A 22837-nucleotide genomic window follows, 5' to 3' on the forward strand; every position below is an offset into this window, starting at 1 on the left:
CGCACCAGAGCCGTTTGATTGGTCACGGTCCACAGACTGGAGACCGTCGAGTGTTTGTTTGTCTGCCAGAGCGATTCGCATGTGTGCGCACACAAACGATTCTGTAATCTCTTTGTTGTCTGGTTAAATAATTAGCCCTGAAAGCAAAAGAGTCGCTTCAAACGTTTGATTTTCCATCCTCTACGAAGGGCTGAAGGCCATGTTTGGGTACGGCTTCTGAGCTTTGAAGCCACCTGATCTTCTAACTCTTGGGAACATTTTGTCTTAAACCCGGTCTGTTAGAATCCGCCACGCTGCCTGTGTCCCGCTGTAATTCTGTGTTATGTACTTTCCATTCCCTGAATCCTGGATGCTAAAGGACAGTGGTTGGGAGGGTGAAGGGCACTGGCTGTGTCCACAAGGCTCAGCTGACTTCCTGTCCCCAATCCCTGTCCACTGAGTTGGCGCCGAACGTTAGGGTCGCAGCGACTCAGTGGGGGTCACGAGGTTCGTACGACACAGGTCAGATGAAGTACTCTTTCCTGCTGTCTCGCATGGCACTGTGGAGGTCCAGTTCGGCCCGGTATCTGAGTTCTGGCCTGGGCTGGTGATCTTTCTCCTTGACGGAGGCCATCTGCCGTGTACGCTCGTGTCGATGACGGTACAGGAAGCGGGTCATCACGGCCACGGCGCAGAGGGTAATGAGCACTACTGCTGCGATCAAACCTACAAGAGACAGAATAAGTAAGTCGCACTGGTGCTGATGAAAGATTTCCTCAACCGATTTAAGTTGCTGCACTGACCAACAGAAAGCTGCTAGGTATGAACGCAACTTCTACGAATTGTCACAGGTGCTATTAAATGAAACACTGTTTAATACACTTTTAATTACTTTTGCATGGAAAAAAACTAAATCATCGACAACTCGGCACAGCAACGTCAACATAGTGCCGTTTATCAGCCACAGGGACACAGGGATGCATCACAATGTAAATATTCGTAAAAGACATATCCTTGCGTCACAGCTGACACAGAAGTGCATACACTATTTGTGACCAGCAGATACTCTACATAACCTTGGAAGTGTCATTTATTTGCAGTCAATGATACAGATATCCAAAATATCTTTACGGGTTTGGAATGGCATGGGGGTAAATGATTAATGGCAAACTTTTGTTTTGGGATGGAGTAACCTTCTAATGATGGATCTTTTTTGCCCCTGAAATTTTGCTAATGATGCTACCACACACATTTAATGTCACCTTTTTCACCTTCAAGATACCTTACTGGAATTGGAAAGGTATATTTGTGTGAATTTTTGAAAAAGGTTTAAAGCACATTTGCCTTAAGAAATGGAGCAGCACCTACCCCCAATTACAGCGGAGTCACTTTGGGCAGCATTTGTAAGCTTTTTCCCTCTACTTCCTGTGTCTGCATGATCTGTGAATAAAGTTTGTTGTTTGTACACCGACTCCATTCATTTTGTCATTTCTTGAAAGCATAAGAAGGTGCTTTTACCTACCGGACAAAGATCTGGATGAAGACTTATCAGCCAGCTCTCCACAATTCGACTCTACCAGGTTCCCGAGAACACTGACCAACGAGCTGCCTCGATTCAATATGGCCGCCTTGAGAGGAGCCAAATGGTTAAACTGAACTGAAGACAGACAGCCAATGAAACCTCTCGATCCAGCCTGGAGAACCTCCTCATCTACACCAGCTCGACCTGACAGGGGCAAGAAGAACATACCTCAGGAAGTTCTTATTTGCCAAACAAATGATGCTAAACTAAAGCAAACTAATGTAGGTAGCGCTAAACGAGCGATTTTTGGCCATCCAACTATCTCAAGGTGGCTCTGTGTGGTGAATTAGTCAGTTAAGCACAAGCTTGCACACCCACAGCTTTAATCTTGGAGTTTAATTAAACCGCCTACCTGTGACTTTCCCCAATGTCAAAGACCTTATCGTGATCAACTCTTTGTCCGTGGACAGGCTGTATTTCAGATTGGTATCTTTATCAATCTAAGAAGGAGAAGGATACAGAGAGAAAGAGAGAAAGAGAGAGAGATGCGGCGTGACATTCGCAAGATTCTACAAATATTTTATTGGTGTGAGACAAAAGCCGCCACTTGTTAATCTGCAACACTGCGTGAAGAATACTGATGACATCCTTGAGTTTAAGCACTGCTCATAAAGTCTCTGTTACCAGGGTACAAAACTTCAATGTATCATCAGCCGTGCACATCAGGGTACTTTATTCAACTCAGACTGAAAACAAATCTGATCTAAATCAACTGAGGGGAATGCGATTAATGATGTTACAACTTTCCCTCAGCAATGACGGAAGTGAATCATAAAACACCAGTGATGAAAACTTCTTAGTAAATTGTTTGTAAAAACCGATCTTATTAAAATGAAAGCATTCATTAAATTTCTATGTAATTTATCTTGTAAAACCATTCTTATGAAAAACTGCCTCAAGAATGTGCGTTTTAGAATTATTCTTATGTAAACTGCAACACACATTTACTTTTTTTACAATTTATGAAAATTATACGTAAAACCAATTTACAGAATTTGTCACAAAAATGAGGAATTGCAATCTTTAATTTAATTTATGTTTAATATATGTGTAATTATTAAATATCTGTACTTTTTTTTTGTAAATGCATGCAACAAACATCTTTAATTGAATTTGTGTTGCTTTTTGTTTTCTAAAAAGGTTAGTAACTGCCAAAGAACTGACCCAGTTATTTGAAATATATGCAAAACTTACCTGGACATACATGTCCCGTCCTTCTCTATGGATCTGGACTCTGTGGAGTTCTCCGTTGGCCAAATTAATGGATGTAGGAGTAAAGATGTCCGGCTCTTTCTCTCTGTTTAGCCGATACCAAATCTGCAAACTTCCTGCGGGACACCAATGAGACGCGAGAAACGCAGGCAATTTGAGACACAAGTAAGACAGAATCAAGTCAGCACAGCACACTGGATGGCTCATTTCCTTCCCCACTGATGAGGGTAATTGCTAGCTTGACCGCTGGTTTGAAATATGCGGAACACAGAAAAGGATGCTACTCTCCAATCATCACCATCACCATCATTGTTGTAATCATCTACTGACAGTTTGAAGGGATTTAAAAAACAGCTCTGATTGGCCAATACAGTACTGTGATTTGCCGCATGCAGTAACAGGACTAAATCTTCAATAAAAAAAAGAAATATACAATTTTCCTGCTGCATTCAGTATTGTGATTGTTATTATTTTCTGAATTTTCTAGACTATTTTAACTAAATTAAATTTAGCCAATATCTGTTAAACCTGTTATATATTTGAATTCCCATTTCCGTAATATTCCTCTAAATCTCAAAGCGCTTTTAATTACATGTATGTTAAATATTATACATTTAATTTTACATTTAAGGCAGCCGAAAAAAGTTTTGTGCATTAGAAATCGTACTTTACCCACAATAAGCAAGTATAGGGCAGCACAACAAACTATGATGCATAAATACTATATAACATAAAGTCTTGCATTAATATGCTTTCTGAATAAGTGAAACATTTGCTTATTTTTTATTTTCTTTTTTTAATGAAAATATGGGTTTTTCTGGGGTTTTTTTCAATAATGTACAACAATGTCTTTTAAAAAAAATCAAAATATGATGTATTATTTTTATTATTTTGGGATGATACACCGTGTGACCAAAACATGTTCTAAAATGTTTTGAGAGATTCACCCATGTATACAAAAAACCCCAAAAAGTAGTAATATTATGTTAGTACCATTGTGAGCCAAAATAACGGCCATGTACTGTTGATGATAGGTGTTGACTGTCAGAAGCATGGCAGGCGTTTGAGTTGTGAGGAAACTAAAGGCGATGCTCTCTCGTGAATTGCTGCTTTGGGCGAAGATAGCTGAGGACTGACGGCTGTGGTTGCGCATCACGGAAAACGGTTCCTGGAAGGTGTAGGTCACCGAGGACCCGCTTTCAAAGGACACGGAAACTTCTGAAAAGGAAGAAAACGCAAAAGCGTGAAAATGTTGGTGCAAATGCTTGTGGGCAGATCTTAGACGGCGATTGGCCGTGTTTTTGTTTCCCTATCAGCATATTAATGCGCTGTCGAACACCAAGGACACGCCGCTGAATGGACAGAGTGGAAAATGCAGAGGAAATGAATCATTTAAACTTTAAATGAATGCAAAATTATGCTTGGACTGAAACCGACCCCTGGGCATCTCATGGTGTTCATTTACTCATAATATTATTAGAACAGAAACACCATCACTCCAGAGTCCAATAAAGGAAAAGCGAAGGCAAGAATGCCGTCTCATTCACAGAGCGTTGAATGGCTCGGCTGTCTGGCATATCAGAGGATCAAATGTGATAAAGGCTGTATTGACAGCAGAGAGGTTTAGAATTGAGCGTGATGGGCAGGGAAGGTCCGCTGGGATTGGTCAAGTTGCAACCCTTTGAGCGAAATTCATCTAAACAACTGCGGTTCACGGTCATGGACGCGAGCCATGCCGAGACAGTGAGACAGACAGAGAATAGCAGAACTGCACTGAATATCTCATGTTTTATCCAGCTCAGCTTTGATCAGGTGCAATCTGCGGGCACAAAGCAGTCTTCAGAAATCAAGGTTGCCCGGCTCCTAAACGTCCTCCTTCTGGAACGCTCTTTGATATGCAGTAGAGGAGTTAGGAGGATGACAAAGTTGAAACAAACTGTTTTTGATGAGGAACTGTTCCCTTGAACTACAAGAAAACCTAAAACCCTGTGTGTCAGAAATAGACAGATGTGCTGGTCAATATTTAGCCGATTAGAACCTTAATTTTAGTTATTAATATATGGTATGTTTACCATTGGCAGTTGAAAAACAAGCGCAAAAAAGACTTGGTAGTGCCAATTCAACAAAATCAAGCACGCTAAAGAAAATAAGCATTTTTAGCTCAAAAAGAACATAATTAAGTGCAAAAAAGCACTAGTACAAAACAATAAAAAATGTATTTTGTAAATAACAAAGCTTTGTAACAAAACTAAGCATAAAACAAATAGTTAGCTTCGTTAGCATTTATTAACGCAAGTTCAACAAGCACAAAAAAAGACTATGTTTGTTACAAGCCCAAATTAAATGCAAAACAACAGGATGTTTTGTTACAAATTCAAGTGCAGGTTATTTTTATTTAGTTGTTTTTTTACTATTTTTTTTGCGTCGCCATATGTAGCACGATGGGAAATTTTAGGAGAACAGTTTAGCAAAACAATCATAAACAAGCTAAAAGCAAGTGTTATTTTTAATCAGAACCCGTAACGTGCAAGACATCAGCGTTCACAATAAAAAAGTTCTTATGGTCATTAGCACTTCAAACTAGATTACACTGTCAAATTCGAATTCGAAAAGTCAGCTCTTCGATAAAAATCTTTAATGCTGGTATTTTATGACATTGTGGTGGTGGTCATGTGCATGATTTTGGATCAATGGATATTTGGATATTTTAAAAAGCAAGAGTACCGTCAATGCAAACAAACTCAATATCAGTGCAACAGATTTATCGCTAATAATAGCGTACCTTTCTTGCAGTTGGGTCCTCCGTAGGCTGAGTGTGTGCAGTCACAAACATAGCCGCTGCTCTTCTCGATACATTTCCCCCTGTTGTGACACAAGCTGTTTTGGCTGCTGCAGTGACCGGGGCACCCTGAACTGACCCCAGGGGTCATTTTAGCCCGCTCCTCAAGGTCAAGCGTCATCCCGTTTATGTTTAATGACCTGATGCACCCTAGAAATCCTCTCTGCCTCGAGGCTGTGCCTCCTGCACAAACAAAAATGCAGTCATATTACAAAGAAAGCTTTGCTAGCACTCGTGCAACAAATGTATGCAATAAAACTTTGGTAGCACTAATGCAAAAAATGCACTAAAATAAGAAAGATTTGTTAGTGGCTTGTACAAAATTAAGCACAAAAAGTCAGGAAGCTTCAGGAAGTCATTTAAGACGTACGATTTTACTTTACTTGAGTTGAGTGAAAAACTTGCAAAGTTGAATAGACTCAAAAAAGCTGTGCAACAAGTTGCCTTCAAAATTTAAGTTAAACTAACTCAAGCTAAATTCTGACTTTATATCTTGCAATTGTGATTTTATACAGGTTATATCTCACAATTTTGAGCAAACAAGTCAGAACTGCGAATTTGTACAGTATCAATTAATTCTGAGAAAAAAAATTGTGAGATAAAAAGTCAAAATAATCTTGTTTTATTGTTTATTCAGTGGCGGAAATGGGCTTTTATAGAAAGCTTTGTTAGCACTACTGCAACAAAATTAAATGCAGAAAGAAAAAAAATTGATGCTAAAATAAGAAAGCTTTGTTTGCACAAAGAACTGGAAATGAATACAAAATATTTTAAAAAACCACAAATTGTAAATACACTTTACATTTATATACATTTGCACTCCTGTTCCAAAATTTAGCACAAAATAGACCGAAATCTGTATTAGCGCTAATCTAAGACCTGCAATAAATTATGAAAGGGAATTTAATATGGAATTATTTAGCATTTAAACTCTATTAGCAGCATCTGTGTGGAGGTACAGGGATATTATTCTTTTACGCCCCGCTGGCACAGAGCTGTCACTCAGGGCGGTGCCTACCAATGAACAGCTGGCTGTTGAGCTGAAGGTGGGTGTGGCCTTCAGACGGGGCCTCCAGGAAACGCAAGGGCAGCTGGTCCACCTGCAGCGACGCCTCCTTCACATTCCTCTCCGCTCGGACGTAATGCCACTGCTTGTCGTTCAGCGGCACGTGAGACTTCACCGTCAGAACCACCGGCCCGTTACCCACATCGAACGTGAAGGTCACGACGGAGGGGGCTGCAGGAGGCAGAACAAAACACACGAATCACGGCAAGTGTAACAGTGTATTTGCGTATATCATACTAATCGTACGTACTTTTAATATGCATGTACTTTTTTATGCAAGCACAAGGTCTGCTGTGACATGGAACAATACTGTAATGCAACTACTTTGTTTACATGGAGATAGTGTATTTTTGCAAATCTGTGTGGAAAAAAACCCCATCCCTATATTTGGGGGAAAATATATAAAAAATATGAAGGCATGCGGTATGATGAGGATGAACAGCCTCAGTGAACTGTGTGCAGTAATTACACAGCTGATGGTTTCAGAGGCACAGTTCACTGAAACTGCTCTTTCCACTCAAACTGACTACGTCCTCCTGTCTTTGCTGCAAATACTAATGACAAGGCATGAATATGAGGGGCTTTTACCGTTTTAATTCCACATTTGCGTCATTAAAATAATAGACATAATGGTTGAAGCTCACGAAACCTGCGAAGGAACGCGTCCAGATCATATTTTTATAAATTAATAAGTAAATACTGTAAATAAATAAGTTTGTATGTCATAGTAAAAATTATAGAAATGTAATCTATTTTAAATAATTGATTAGAAATAACTGCATTCATTGAATTTATTTAAATTAAGTGACCAAGTATGTTAGTGCTGTCAGATTAGTCGCAAAAAAACCCAACAAATTTTGTTTACATGTGTGTATATTTATTTTGTGTATATAAACACAAACACATAAATGTATATATTTAAGAAAAATATGTTATGTTTATATTAAATATATCAATGCATAATGTGAATATATTTGTAAATATATGTATATGTATAAACATAAATATTTTCAAATACTGTGTGTGTGTTTATATATGCATAATAAATATACACAGTACACATACAAAAAAAAAAAAAAAAAATATATATATATATATATATATATATATATATATATATTGGATGTGATTAATTGTTTGACAGCACTAATGCACTGTAAAAAAAGATATACATGTTAGTTAATAAAAATACAGTAATTCATTGTTTACGTTAGTTCTGTGCATTATCTAATGTTAACAAACGCAGATTGTGATTAATACTGCATTAGTAAATGCTGAAATTAACATTACCTAATATTAATAAATGATGCAGAAGTATAGTTCATGTTAACCAATGTAGTTAACTAACAAACCTCATTATAAAGTGTTACCCAAATAAATCTTCTTCATTTTGAAAAGTTGGTTATTTTTACTTTACTCTCAATATTAGAGGTCTCACCGCTGAGCTCCACTCTAATGAAGTCTTTTGTGCCCAGATTTTCCAGGAAGACTCCGGAGGGAGCTGTGGTTTTGAAATAGAGCGAGATGTCGACGCTGAGCTCGGCCTGAAGCGTTGGGAAGTGCAGGTAGGACGACTCCTGGTAGAAGGAAGCGGCGTTCCACAGAAACCCTGAGGAAGAGGAGGCCGATTACAGTTATCATTAAATATTCTTATAACAAGACTTAATTATGACCAGCAATTCAATGAGTCTTGATATCACTCTTTTATAGCCAAGGTGTGATAGACCGTGCAAGTGAAGTTCTAGATAGACACCAATTTTTAAGGTTGTTAAAATGAACACGCATAGGATTAATATGACTAATGTGTTAAAAATGCACAGTTTCGTTTAATTTATTACTTACAGGAGAGCAGCGCTAAGTTTCGGAGGCAGTGTGTAAACGTGACTGACATGATGAATGAAATGAAATACGTTTTTTTTTCTGCCAACTGGCAACCCGGGGGGACGAAATACAATTGCGTTTCCTGGCAGTGGTACTCAAACCAAAAAAAAAGACAGTTATTCCGGCCTGGAACGCGTCTTTCAAAGGAGAGTAACTGACTGTAGCATTGTTTGTCGGCTAAACAAGCATGCTAACTTACCATGTTTCTGAAATATCGGCGATATTATTCGGGTAAATAAATATTACAGTATTTTCATACTTTAATAGAGTCCAAAACACTGAAGTGTGATAAAATGAGATATGTATGCTTACGTACTGTCCCCGTAGCAGTGCAGAGATCCCACTCTGTAAATGGCTTCTGACCCGCTTCTGTTTGTGTCTCCTACCAAGATCTCGGTCACTGGTAAGTGCTCTTTGTAGGACAGCACTCCTGTGTCATTCTCCCTGTTTTCGAAAAGCAAACAATAGCCGCCTTTACACACTGTCTGCAGCAATTGATACTCTCAACATGGGCTGAGATGGCATTCAACAGATCTACGCTCAATCTAATAAGAAAGCAGGGAAACGGTGACGGCTCGTACCATGAGCTGCGGTCAGCATCACAGTTGCAGAAGTGGTTCATATCGATGCAGTTCTCATCCAGACTGCAGGCACACTGCTGCACCCCGGGGAGAAATCCACCCCAGTACGTCCTTCTCTCTCCCGCCTGGTCCAGCCACCAGGACAAGGGCGTTCCATCTGGAGCAAACACATTTTAGACAACACGTTTCTTTATTTCGCCTGTGACATCTAACACTGCTTGATAACAAAAAACGCCTTAGGGATGTGCCGATGTAGAAGGTTAATACTGACAGTCAATGACTATTTTTGTGTTACGTCTGATAAACATAGTTTGCCCAAAGATATTTTATAAACTACTGGCACTTGTTTCATGTTAAACCGGATGTGAAAAATCTCGGAGAGAGACAAATAAAAATCAAATTAATACTGTCAATTGTTTTTAATTTAGTGTTAATTTACATTAAAATGAATGTATTTTATATGGATATTACATGATAATAATATAATTAATAATATAATATAATTATTACATTTATGTTATATAAATTAGAAAAATGCTGAATTGAATTGAATATTAAGTAACACTTTATATTATGGTTACACCTGTAATCACTGGAATATTAAACATTTATTATTGCTAATTAGGCACATATTAAAATGAACGAGTACCTTAGTAACTATTAATAAGCAGCAGTTAACAAGTGTTACCTATTCTAAATTTTTAAAGAATATTATATTATTACAATTGTTAAAAATTGTATAAAAATACGGTTATACAGTAATCTTCCAAATGCAAATGCATAGTTTTGTAATTGACAATAATGATAATCTCAGAAATAGAGCTGACATAAGTAGGAGCTGGAGGTTTTTGTAACTGTCATTAGATTCCTCTGAGGTTAACAGATCTGAAAAGTGTCCAGTCAATGGAGATATTCCCACAAGATCCAGCCACCATTATTCCACACGTTTAGCCTTTCTACTCAATATCCCCCAGGAAAAATCAGGCCTATCGCTGTTCCTTTGCACTACAGCCACCGGAGCGCAAGAACAAGACCCAACTTCAGATCTCATTATGCAAATATTTCTGTGCCTGGCACAAACTGATGAACAATTTCAAGGACTGGCTAGTTTATAAATGTCGCCATTTCCCATCAATTAATATTGTAATTAGATTGGGGTCAAGTCAGATTATAGATCTGAACAAATTCCACTTTGGGTAAATTATCCAATGAGCTGAGACGTTTTAATCAAGAATAAGTGCTTGGAACGAATGCAGAGGAACTGTAATTTTACAGGAACAAAGTTTCTATAACTTCTATAATAACACTATAACTTTTACTGTTGCATTAAAACATTAGGCAGTGGTCAGTTATATATTATCAGGGTTTTCACTGTTATAACTGTAAAACTTTAAAAAAAACATCTGGAAATAAAGCTAAAATAATATATAAATATTGTGTGTTGTTGTTTTGGCAACTAACATAACTGAATATAAAAAAATTACATTTAATTGGAAGAAAATACTAAACTAAAACTCAAATAGAAATTAATAATAAATAATTATACAAATTAATAGATAAATAATCAAATATGAAATAACCTGAGAAATTTAGGAAACAAATTTTAGAAAACTGAACCAAAAATAAATTAAACCATGTGAAATAATATTGCGTTTTTATTCAGACAATATTCTCAGAATATTCTTGCGACGTTCAATACCCACCCCATGTGTTGAAGAGGCGGGACTTCTTGCAGAGATAAACAACTTCCTGCTGGCACTGTTCAGACCTGCCCACAAGCGTCCGCAGCTGTTCCAGAGACGCGCTGTAGTTGAACCGCATCACGTGGGGCTTCTGAAGCGACGACCCTTGAACCCTCACCGTCTCTGTGCTGTTGTGATTTACTACGGTCCAAACCTTATCATCTGGAAATTGAAAAACTGTTTAAAAATCTGAAATAATCCATGTTATTTCTTCAGACTGTAGCATGCATGCAGCATGTCGCCCATCTTTTCTGATCTCTCAACGTCAAACTCGTACTAAACTGATTTCATACCACTTTATACCCCCTCGGTTCAAAAAAAGCGAGCCATAATCCAGATAATAACGTACACAAACCTTAATGAGAAAAGAGCGCGACTTCAATTAGCTTTAAAAATAAAGCCGTGCGGCAAGTCTCTTCCAACCCAGACTTAAGGCCAATCTTCGCTACACCTTTGACGTCAGCTTTCATTTATCCGGCAAACACCTCAGCAGGGGGGTCATGTTTATTCAGCCAGCAGGCACTTAAGTCTGCGTATGCCAAGCGTACAGTAATTTACATTTCACGCGGTATTTCTAATTGAGGTTGGCCGAAGTCAATGGCACTTTATTCTCATGGATCCCGAGCCAGCGGATGTGTGTGTAAGAGAGCGATGCTTTATCACAATTCTGCAGGAGATGAGTAATATTTCACAGAACGAGCAGCGTGTATAAAGGTCCAACAAAATGGGCCCGGCTGAGGTTTCCCCCGGACAGACCCGTCGTTCTGCTCCCTGGGACCCAGACAGCCCTGGCAGACAGCGCAACATCCATCAGCCAACGGACAAGTTCAAGCTTTGATTAATGACATTGCATTGGTGTGGATTCAAACAGATTTCCCCTGGCCGAAAATTGCCTTCATAACCCAACAGCTCTGTCTTTAAAAAAAATAAAAAAATAAAAAAAAGTTGATAATCTGACAAAATACAAGCAGTTTTAAGGAAGCTTTTTGACAAGGACGTGGAGATTGAAAGTCAAATCATCCTTGAGGCAGTGGCTCTTTGCAGTATAAGTATAAATCCAAAATATACGTATGGATTTTTTCATATTCGTCATCCTTTACTACCAAAATTCAATTCAATTATTTCCTTAATTTGTATTGAAAATAAATGCCTTTCCGATGTGATATGAAATGTGAAAAGGGAGAAGAACGAGTTTGGCGAAAGGTGGATTCTAGAAAGTCAGAAAGAACAGTTTTTTACCATCTACGCCGCTGAAGGTGTTGTTTGAAAGTTGTTTTTATAGCCCGATCACATGCTGGTGGACGAAGTTACTGTTAGTAGTAATAACCTCTTCCAACATAGCTGGCTATTTACACTTAGTTTAATAGACATTTTAGAAAAAATGCTATGGAAGTCAATGGTTATCTATATATATATATATAAATATTTTTTCATATTAAGATTGAAATTCTTTCAGGTTTGGAACAACACTTTTGGGTGAACTATCCCTTTAACTAACATTAACGAGTTTAACCGTATTCCAAGAGTTTCAAACAAACCAAAAGTTCTAGAAAATACTATAAACAGATTTAAAAATAGATTGGCAAGCTCGAACTTAGCTGCGAAAAGAAAATCGCATTCACTGATGGATGGATGGTGTTTTCTTAACACATACAACTTGAAAAAACTGCATGTACAGTATGTTGGCATTTCTATTTTTATCCTACACTTGCAGTATTCATGTTAACACTTGTGTTTTTTTAATCCCACAGAGGTCTCACCGGTTATGTTGCAGTATACGACGGTGGATTTGAGCGGTCCGCTTCCATCGGGATCGATTGAGAAAAAGCCTGAGGCACTTCCTGTGAGCCGGTGGGCCTCGCAGGAGGGTTCAAAGATGGCTGACCAGAAAAACAGCAACAACACCTCAAGTCATCAAAGAAGGAAAACTGTTTATTAAGCATTGTATAGAACGCCTATAGTTGCGTTGCATTTTTAGCGAGTATTAACTTCAAAATAACGGAACAATAAGTATGTTTAAAACTATTCGTCATCAATGTAAAAGACCTCAAATAGTTGAAAGAGTTTGTAGGTGTGTTCTCAAAAAGAAACTAACAAACAATCAAATGTTTTTGTAATCGTTGTTGTCGACTCACAGTTATGACACGTGGCTCCCGTGTATCCTGTTCCCGAACAGTCACAGTAGAATGTGTTCCAAGACTGAGAACATTCTCCATCATGCTCGCAGTAGTTAGGAAGACATCTGCAGGAAAAAAAAAAACGATTTCTGATCAAACTTTGACAGTACATATAGCAGGGTGGAAAATACATTATCAAATTACACAAATCACACAAAGACACACTGCGACACACGGTACAATACCAAACGGTAATGCATTTTGTGCTCGGAGGGATTTAAGGACGTGGCATCAATCAATAGCCACAAGTGACTATTAGGAAATAGATGAGCGAGGCTGAAAGCTCACGAAGGAGGCATCAATTTTGCGACAGACTGAATGCGCAGTCAAGGATGAGGACGGTGGACAAGTGATGAAAGATTGTGAATGCGATGAAGTTAAATCTGAAGCCAAGAACCAAACTTTCTCTTGCTGTCTCTGCTGAGGATGTGTCGAATAGGTACAAGCAATATATCAACTATTAGAGACTCTTCATAAACAAGTTCTTAACGTACGTGTGGCTTCCCGTGTTTTAATTGCAAATAAGATGAAGTGTATCTACTCTTTGATTCCTCTCTCATCGGCAGGCAAACAATTGTTATTCATATGATGCATTACTCATAAAAATCTAATTGACAAACAAATAATTTCAGAAAGGAAACTTCACCGAAATTAAATTGTGAAAGACAATAATACACAAGCGATTTAGTGCAAAGCATATGGTAAATACCTGCATGTAAAAATGCTAATTAAAACTGTAAAATGACTGAACTCCCTTGTTAAAATATAATTCAACAAAATCTTCTGGGTATGTATTTAGCTCAAAAATTACGATCTCTTCTGAAGCGCCTCTTTGTCGGCGATACAAAGATGGTTGAATCTGCAAGATGTTAATGTTGTAGTAGTTTCTGTCATTAGAAGAAAATTGAATAATTGAATCCACTAATCAAATGCTGTACAAAATATTAATACCTGCAGAGGTGCGGAAAAAAGAACTTTAAAGAATCTTAGATGCTTGATTGCTACTTTGATTAATTTAGAGTAGAGAAAAGGAACAAAAGACCAGGATAATGAGAAGAAGAAGAAAACACAGCTGTCAGACTCCATTGTGGCAGAAATAACTCATATCCATGTAGCGTGTGATGAGGGAAGGGAGGAGAGAAATGACAACCGTCTCGCCTCATAGGCCGCAGGATTGCGGCCGTGTCTGGAACTCAGCAGAGGTCGATTCTAAACCAGCGTGAGCTGATCTCAGCACTAATGGATGAACAGTGGAGGATGAAACCAGACTGAAGTTGAACCCCAAAATATGTTTGTATATTTTGCTTTTAATTTTATCTTTTGGCAGTTTCTGTTGTTGACGCTATACGTCATCCTTGAGAACATCTTGACACAGCCCAAAACCAACGTCTAAATTTCAACTGAAAATTAAAGTAACCTTATTAACATTACTTTACTGCATTAAATATTGACAGGATTTTAGAAACGCTGTATTAATTACAATAGCATGCCAAAACAATGTGGTCTTCGAGCTGTTTTAGGGGCATAAAATTACAAAGACATTAAATCATTTTAAATAAACCAATGAATCGTGCACAATAAGCATGATGAGGGAAGGGAGGACAGAAATAACAATCGTCTCGCTGCACTGGCTGCAAGATTGCAGATGTCTCTAAAACTCAGCAGAGGTCGATCTACAATGGTGCCGGCTGATCTCAGTGCTAACCAACGAACAATGCAGGATGAAACCTGACTGTTAAACCCTGAAATGCGTTTGAATACATTTTAATTGTGTCTTTTCTGCAAGGTTAAGCACAAGAGTAAAAAGGCCAATCTTCTGGGATGGGAGGAGTGCTTGGTACAGAAAGGTTAAAAGGAGCAAAATCTAAGAGGTCACGGATGGTAACTTAAAGGATATCTAAAGTGCTGTGGTGCGGATCTTCATTCAGCTAGAGCGGGTGTGATTACAGATTACCATCACTCTCTCATTCTCATTTTATTCTCTGCTTACTTCTGTTATGCATCTCATGAAGAGCAGGACGACGTGAGTAGCATCACCCCTCACGATCACCAAGGATGGCTAGATATATTCACCCACAAACCAGTTCCTCCACAAAGGCGCAATTAAAGGCAAGGGGAGGGGGTTTTCTGGCAGGAGCTGAGGTGTCTTGGCCCAGTGGCCGCTGTCCAAATCTCTATTGATCTGTCTTGACGTATCAAACTGCAGTCAGCTGGCGAGGACAGGGACTTCGGGCCTAGCCATAGGTTAGACAGGGTGATAAAGAGACAATGAAAGGGGTGGAAAAAAACAGGAGATGGCTAGATATAGCTAGAGACAGGGAGAACGTGTCTGAAGCACACTAGTCGAGGTCTATACAAATGATTTAGGATGGTGATCAAAGGCCATCAGAGAGGAGTGTACCTTTTTGAGACTTTCTAACTTATTCTAGAGGACAGCCAAAACCAACAACTGGCCTCGCTTATCTTCATTTGCTCCGGCTGATAGGCTTTACTGAAGCGAAAACAGGCACATCTTCTAAAGCCTTGGTACTCAACTAGCTTCATGTGGCTCTTAATGATGTTGCACCTCAAAGGCTCATTTGTCCCTCAAATGATTCTTTATGTATTTGTCCTTGGCTTGGCTAGACAGTCATAAGTCAACAGCGTTCAGGATCGTTGCAAGATGACGTTCTCCTACTCTGTCCCACTTACCAACCAATCAAAATTAACCGACCTATGACAATAATACTTTGGGTCTAACCTTTAAGAATTAGCAACATTCATCACTAGGAGATGGGAACCTATGTCATTGGAAAAAGTGTGACAATCAATGGACGTCAATATGAATAACTTGCACACATTACATCAATTTTGGTCATATTTAGCGCTGTTCGGGAAAATTTTGAGGGAGAAACCCAGTCTTTACAATATAAATCAGGACTTTTTTGGGCAGACAAAACATTTCCCAACATCTCCTCTTGTTTAAGTTCCACATAATTTCTAGTTTAGGTTGCCCACGTGATGACAAACAGAAAGCAACTTGGTTTAAAATCTGAATTCTTTGTGAGCTGCAGTTTATATGTTGCTACCATACTGACAATAGAGGGACCTTTCTTGCCAACAAATTTTTGGCAAAAGTTCGCTATAGTGGCCAGAGTATTTGTGGAGGCTGTAGAAATAAGTGAGAAATGGCAAGTATCCTGCCTGTCGCAATATTCCCAAGACTTCTCGTTTTCCATAGCAAACTCTAAATATAACTTTTACCAAAATGACTATGTCAGGGCAAGTGCGTCTGAAGACACTGTCAAGGCAGTCAATTTACAAAGTGATGAGCTCTTTCAACACTGAAGCAGTTCAGCGTATTGAGGCATCTTCTCCAGTGACTTTCATTCAAACTGAACTATCCTGTCTGCCTGTTGAGATTACACCCCGTTACACCTTTTTGAGTTAACCTTGAAAGCTTCCCTTGCAGGAAAGGCTTGGATGACGTGCCTCTACTCTGGATGCTGTGTATTGACCAATCAGAAAACACCATCCATAAACATGCACCTATTCTGGATGCTGCTCACCTAACCATCAGAATAATAGGATTAGTTCATTTCCAGAATTAAAATGTCCTGGTAATTTACTCACCCACATGTCAAAATGTTTATGTCTGTTTTTCTTCAGTCAAAATGAAATTAAGGCTTTTAAGGAAATACTCCAGGATTTTTCTCTATATAGCGGACGTATAGGGACCAACAGGTTGGAGGTCCATTTTAGTTTCAGAAGGCCTTACATGATCCCAGAGGAATAAGTGTCTTATTAAGAGAAGTGATTGGTATTTTTTAGTTGATTTTAAAGTTGCAATAGAAAGTCTAGAAATAGAAACTATACTGAAACTGCAATGTGCACCTTCAGCCCGTTGGTCCCTGTTGAAGCAAATATGGAGAAAAATCTTGGAATGTATTCTTCAGAAATCTTGATTAAAAATGAAGGACCATTATTAAATTAGCTGCCATTCTCCCATGGTCTGAATATACTTCAAATCTTTAGAATAACAATTACTACGTATTTTTCTTCTCTGGTTGCGGCTCACTTTCCCGTAAGAATTTATTCAGCATGAGGTAACTCCTCCAATGAATTCCATTCAGTCAGAACTACCTATTGTCTGCCTGTCAGGATCCTGCACCGTTTTGAGCTAACCTTCAAGGCTTCCCCTGCGGGAAGGTCTCTGGTGACATGGCCCAACTCTGGATTTTGTTTACTGTCTGATCAGAAATTACAAGAACTATGGCAAGCACCTGTTCTAGATGCTGCTCACCTACCCATCAGTATTAACTACCACCCTGACATTCCCTATGGATCTTTAGCAACCCTTTAACCATCAACAAGATGAACTTTATTTCTGGATGCTGCTCATCAACCCATCAAACATACTTTCATTTTGACATGCCCTTACTTTGGTTGCTGCTTACCACTCCGTCAAAACTTTTTATTACTCTGACATCCCTCTACTTTGGATTCTGCAGACTACTCAAACAGAAATTACTAAGATAACAACATCTCTTACTTCACGAGCTGCTGACCAATCAATTACAAATGATCATGCAACAAGTCTGGATGTCACTCACCAACCCATCAGAAATTACCCTCTTTCTGACATGCCCCTACTTTGGATGCTGGTCATCAACCCATCACAATTAACCTTCACCCTGATGTGCATTTCACTCTTTTAAGTGTTGAAAACTGTCAGTAACAACTAGAATAAGCTAGCTAGCCTATATTATATTCTGAAAACTCAACTTTTTTTCTGTCAATCAGTGTGAGAGTATGTACTCTCACAATCTAAAAGGTCAGAATTTGGTCTTGAATTGAGGTCTCAAAGTAGATCGAGTAAGAAAATTAAGCCAGAGGGAAGAAACCTTAAATCTAAATGTTTCACAACATATGCTGTAATTCAACAGCTGCTACCATGAAGGCCAAGTTGGCTTCTTGTGAACAATTAAACTTGTCACAACACAATTTTGGCCCGTTTTAATTCTGAGGTGATGGTTGGTCAAAAGAGCATTTCAAATTTAGTTTGACAAGGGCACATCAGTCTGAGTGGGTCATGGATGCACGCCTGGAACTGCCTTTCCCCCTGGAACGTTCACAGCATGTTGGCAGAGCTAAAATCACAATTCATCCCCACGCCGGCCCTGCCAACAGTCATTTGCCCAGGTGCCAGGTCTGAGCATTTGCTCGGTGAAGAATGTGGAGTACGTTGCCAGAAAGACCTGCAGAGACGAGATTGACAGCAGAGAATTTACGATCTCACCCCCTCTCTCCTTTTCCCTGGCTAGTGTTTCAGCAATACTCTTTTCCAAACATGGCTATCTCTCTTTTGTCCCCTAACTATCTTTGTCCTAATGCTCTAACCTAACCTGACTAGCTAGATGGCTTCCTTTTTTGACTTTCACTGTGTGTAAAGCTCTTATCTTATATCAACTACATATTTCTTTTCTTTCTTCTTCAGTGCATCCACCACCTATCAGGCTTTCTTGCATAATGTCGTTAATTTTTCCATCATGTTTTAACCCCTTCATTCATCCACTCTTCATCCATTTATGTTTCTTTATTCATCATTTTATTCCATTTCAATTAGTTTTTTAACTCTCTTCCTTCATTCATTTTTTTCTTTTTCATCCATTTGTTCACCCATCAATCCTTCCTTCTTCCACCATATTTATTCTTCCATGAAATTAGCATATCTTCTTTCCTTACCTATTTCTTTCATCCCTATTTCATTTCCTTTTCAGATCCATTAATTTTCACTTCCTTCCTTCCTTCCTTCCTTCCTTCCTTCCTTCCTTCCTTCCTTCCTTCCTTCCAGTAGTCTCTTTCCATCCATCCATCCTTAATTCATTCATTCAGTACAGTAGTCTTTTTCTATCTTGTTCTTCAATCCATTTTTTCTTTCTTTGTGATATTGCAACCTTTAGTATATTAGTCTTTCTTTCTTTCTTTCCATCAGTAAATTAGTCTGTTGTTCTCTTTAATCCATCTTGTATTTCATCCTTTTTAGAGTCACTTTCGTTATTACTCAATCTTTTCATCCTTCCTTCTTTTACCAATCTATCCATTATTTCTCTTTTCTTCTACCTCCTACTCTTTTCTTTCACCCTTCATTCTTCAGTACAAAAGTATTTATTTTATTCTTTTAAATTTTTCTGTTTATTTTTTTATCTATCATTTTTTTTAACAATTCATCAATCCATAATTTTTTTTTCTTTATACATTATATCATCATTCTTCCCTTCATCAATTCATCTTTGCTACTGTATTATCTTTATTTTTCCATCCCTCCATCCTTTGGCACATTCGCTTTTCTTTCAGCCTTGCTTTCTCTTTGTCTAATGCTCTTACCCTAACCTGAATGGCTCCCCCACCATCCAAACGCTCTTATCCTCACCTGCCTAGCAGTCTGCTTCTTTCTCTGCCATTCTGCCTCATATTTATTCCTCCCTGTTTATCCCCCGCTTGTGTGTGCCATAAAGTAGACCATGGAAAACAGGCCAGGATGCTAAGGGATGGAGGATAATGGAGGAACTGTCTCATCTGCTCATTCCCTCTATTCATTTAAATCTGTCGTTATTCGCTCAGTGCAAGCAACAGTGTAGAGCACTTTGGTCTTATTTGCACAATGAGAACACACGCATGTAGAACAGCAAGCCATTGCCCAAAAACATCTTGAAACAGTACTTTTTTAAACAGTTTTTGAAACTCTGATCTCAGTTTTCCCAGCTTGCTAATTACTTCTAATTTATTTCACTCTGTTAAACACCGAAACAAACGTGTTACAAAGGTTGCGTCCTTGTCTGATGCTGCAGCTTTAAACTTTGCCCACGGCTTTTGCACTCACACACAATAAGCTATCATTAAACAAACTGTACGAGGTTAGATTTTTACTCACATAAACATCACATTAACCATCAATCCTCTTGGGCAAGGTGTGAAACGTTTTCACACATTTGAAGTTTGAGGCAAAAAAGGTGAATCCCAATTAGCTTGCAAATCACTGGCATGGATTTTGCCACTACGCTACGTTGTTTTGAAACTGTGCTTGTTTTTTGTCATTCATTATCTCGTAATGAGTGAATTGCAATAATTTATTTAAAAAGCTGCTTGTCATTAGCATTTCAAACAGAATGACTAATAAATATACCTGTCACAAATGCCACAGATGTCAAACTGGAGCTTGCTGTAGTTTCCCAGCAGGCCTTGCTGCACCAGGTAGAAGTTGATTGGCTGGTTGTTAATGATAACAGAGCGCATACAGCCTTGATAGGCCAGTGTCGGATTCCGGCAACCCTGACTGGTTAATACTGATGGGCAACCTGTAAAAAAAAATAGAAAATAATAGATCATGGTTGTGTAACCAGGGTCAGTGTAGTCAACTAAAACTAAAACTTAAAAAAAAACTTTAAAAAAAATGTATTTTACATTTTTGTTTGGTTTAACTTGATGTACTAAAAAAAAAAAAGAAGCTAAAATTGAAATAAAAAATGATTAAAAACTACATAGCATAACAAAACACACACAAACTAAATTAGCTAAATTACCTAAATTATAATAATTGCCATATAGTGAAATAAATCATAAAATATACATATAAAATCTAATTCAAAACTTTAATAAAAAAATATACAAGTATCTCTGATACTAAAATACTAAAACTGATATTAAAGTAATTGTGTGTAAAGAAACGTAAACAGAATCAATTAATTAAAAAAAAAGCGCAAAAGCAATATAAAGCAAGCTTTTCACTGATCACTGATTTTTCTTTTACAATGTCCCATGTAACTATGTTTTGACTATATAAGCTTTTTCAGTTATGGTAAGTCTCAATAATCAATATCAATATTTTTTTATATACTTTTTTACTAGCCCAGAACACAGAATAATAGAAAGAAATCTAAATCTCACAAAACAGGACCACATTTCACATCAAAAAAATATTTAATCTTCCTTTCTTTTCATTTTGGGGTGAAATATGTGTGTATTCTTCACAATTAAGCATCCAGTAATCCGCGATAAAGCTTGCAGGATGAAGAACTGAAAGAAGTGGATTTTGTAATTACAGCCCACACAAATTTTATTTGTAAAACTAAGGCTTAATTTGTTTGTTTAAATGCACTAGTACCCTACCTCCAATTAGCACGCTCCTCCCGGGCTGCGCGATGTCCTTCAGCTGCATGGTAGACGGTGGCTCGTCGTCCACTGAGAGGGAAACCTGGAAACCTCCCACGCTAATGGACACCGTGTGCCATTGGCCGTCACTCAGAGCCTGACCTGGCAAAGGAGGACACGGAGCGATGTTACGCCTCAAATGCTGCGCATTAATCAGGGCGAATGATTGACAGATCTGGGGTTTGTGCGCTGGAGCTCAACGAGTTAATCTGCATATGTCAGCCCGGCAGAGAATCCACTATTCCCCTTGAGAGGGACGTGCAGAGATTCAGTTTGCCGTCTGCGATGGCAGACTGCCAGGCAGCCGCATCCAAAATTCAGTTGACATACAGGTGTGCCTGCCAAAGAGTGTTTTACAACTAAAAATCCTGTTTGAATTCTCGGTAAACGCTTTTAGGGTGAACGTACACACGTGGGATTGGATTTTGTTCATGTTGTTGTACGGCGGAGACGCAAATACGAAGACAAGTGCATAACCTTCTTTTTATCTCTTGGAGGTTCTTCCCTTTAACATCTGTTGTTCTTAATTTAAGCTAATTATAATTAGACTAAAGGGGCATTAACAATGGTATGCAGCAAAAAAAAAAAAAAAAACGAAAAAAGGAAATTAAATGAAGGAATAAATTAATAGAAATATTTTTAATCTTTAATAGAATGATAATGATGATGGAGACTAATTGTTTATTATTATTTTATTAACATTATTTAGTGGGAAAAAGATTTGGGCTGACAAGCAGAACAAGATTGAAAAGAAAGAAACACATGTACACTAGTAGGCATCTCACCGATGACTATATCAGAGCTTTGCAATGCTGATCTGTGGTGTGTGAGTCTAAGCTGGCCGTGAACGAGAAGCAAAAGCAGTCTCTCCGACTCCCGCTTCAGCCAGGCCGACAGCAGCATCCCTTCCCGGTTCCACGTCCGGAACTGGAACGTCACTGACAGCGTTTCCGTGGCAGCATCCAATGGAAGCGACAGGAAACTGCTGCTGGAGCTCAAGAAGGTAGTGGATACTAGTTGAGGCTCTGAGCAGGTAAAAGTCACGTTCCCCTGAAATGACAGGTTGTAGGAAGGGTTAAAATAGAGTGCTAGAGTAAAAAAAAAATCAGGATATGGGTATGTAAAGGTATTTTTGGTGTAGTAAATATTTCACTGTTTGCACAATAACAAACAATTTTCCCCGAATCTAAACACAAATCCATGCAAAAACATGTTCTTTTCCTTCTTTGACAGGTTTCGCCTGCAGGCAGGCAGACTGAACGACAGGGGAATAAACAGCAAGTCAAATGTCAGGACTTCGAAGACTGCAGGTCTCCACGGAAACAGAATAGGGGTCTGTTTTTAGACCAACAGTCCAATGGTATTGGACTATATAGTGGACAATCCATTGATCCGTCTTTCTGTGTGGTCTCAGACAGCAAGCCACAACAGGACCGGCTCCAGACTGTCGGCCTATCGCATGGTGAACCGCTAGAGGAAAAAGAACGTGTCTGAATTCTTTAAGTAAGAACGTGACAGAGCGCAAGCTGAACACAATTCAATAAAACCCCAAACACCACAGAAACGCCTCCAGCCTACGTATGGCGAC

The 22837-nt window shown here is 38.6% G+C and overlaps 1 protein-coding gene across 3 annotated transcripts in view; it reads right to left on the reverse strand.

Moving 5' to 3' along the window:
• Nucleotides 1–271: 271 nt before the first annotated feature.
• cntnap5b (contactin associated protein family member 5b) overlaps nucleotides 272–22837 on the reverse strand; it is a 48885-nt gene continuing 26319 nt past the window's right edge. For 2 of the 3 annotated variants that reach the window (XM_043223788.1, XM_043223786.1), the window contains 17 exons: nucleotides 22035–22299; nucleotides 21208–21351; nucleotides 20225–20396; nucleotides 13018–13124; nucleotides 12643–12762; nucleotides 10844–11044; nucleotides 9141–9297; nucleotides 8876–9003; nucleotides 8117–8287; nucleotides 6631–6849; nucleotides 5556–5795; nucleotides 3767–3991; nucleotides 2756–2889; nucleotides 1914–2001; nucleotides 1502–1705; nucleotides 1348–1419; nucleotides 272–705 (listed from right to left, as the gene is read on the reverse strand). In XM_043223788.1, the coding sequence (XP_043079723.1) occupies nucleotides 503–705; nucleotides 1348–1419; nucleotides 1502–1705; nucleotides 1914–2001; nucleotides 2756–2889; nucleotides 3767–3991; nucleotides 5556–5795; nucleotides 6631–6849; nucleotides 8117–8287; nucleotides 8876–9003; nucleotides 9141–9297; nucleotides 10844–11044; nucleotides 12643–12762; nucleotides 13018–13124; nucleotides 20225–20396; nucleotides 21208–21351; nucleotides 22035–22299 (2850 nt within the window). In that variant the 3' untranslated portion in view covers nucleotides 272–502. The remainder of the gene's footprint in view (nucleotides 706–1347; nucleotides 1420–1501; nucleotides 1706–1913; nucleotides 2002–2755; nucleotides 2890–3766; nucleotides 3992–5555; nucleotides 5796–6630; nucleotides 6850–8116; nucleotides 8288–8875; nucleotides 9004–9140; nucleotides 9298–10843; nucleotides 11045–12642; nucleotides 12763–13017; nucleotides 13125–20224; nucleotides 20397–21207; nucleotides 21352–22034; nucleotides 22300–22837) is intronic. The other variant, XM_043223787.1, reaches the window with a different exon arrangement.

Source organism: Puntigrus tetrazona, chromosome 22 (assembly GCF_018831695.1).
Source record: "Puntigrus tetrazona isolate hp1 chromosome 22, ASM1883169v1, whole genome shotgun sequence".
Lineage (NCBI taxonomy): Eukaryota > Metazoa > Chordata > Actinopteri > Cypriniformes > Cyprinidae > Puntigrus > Puntigrus tetrazona.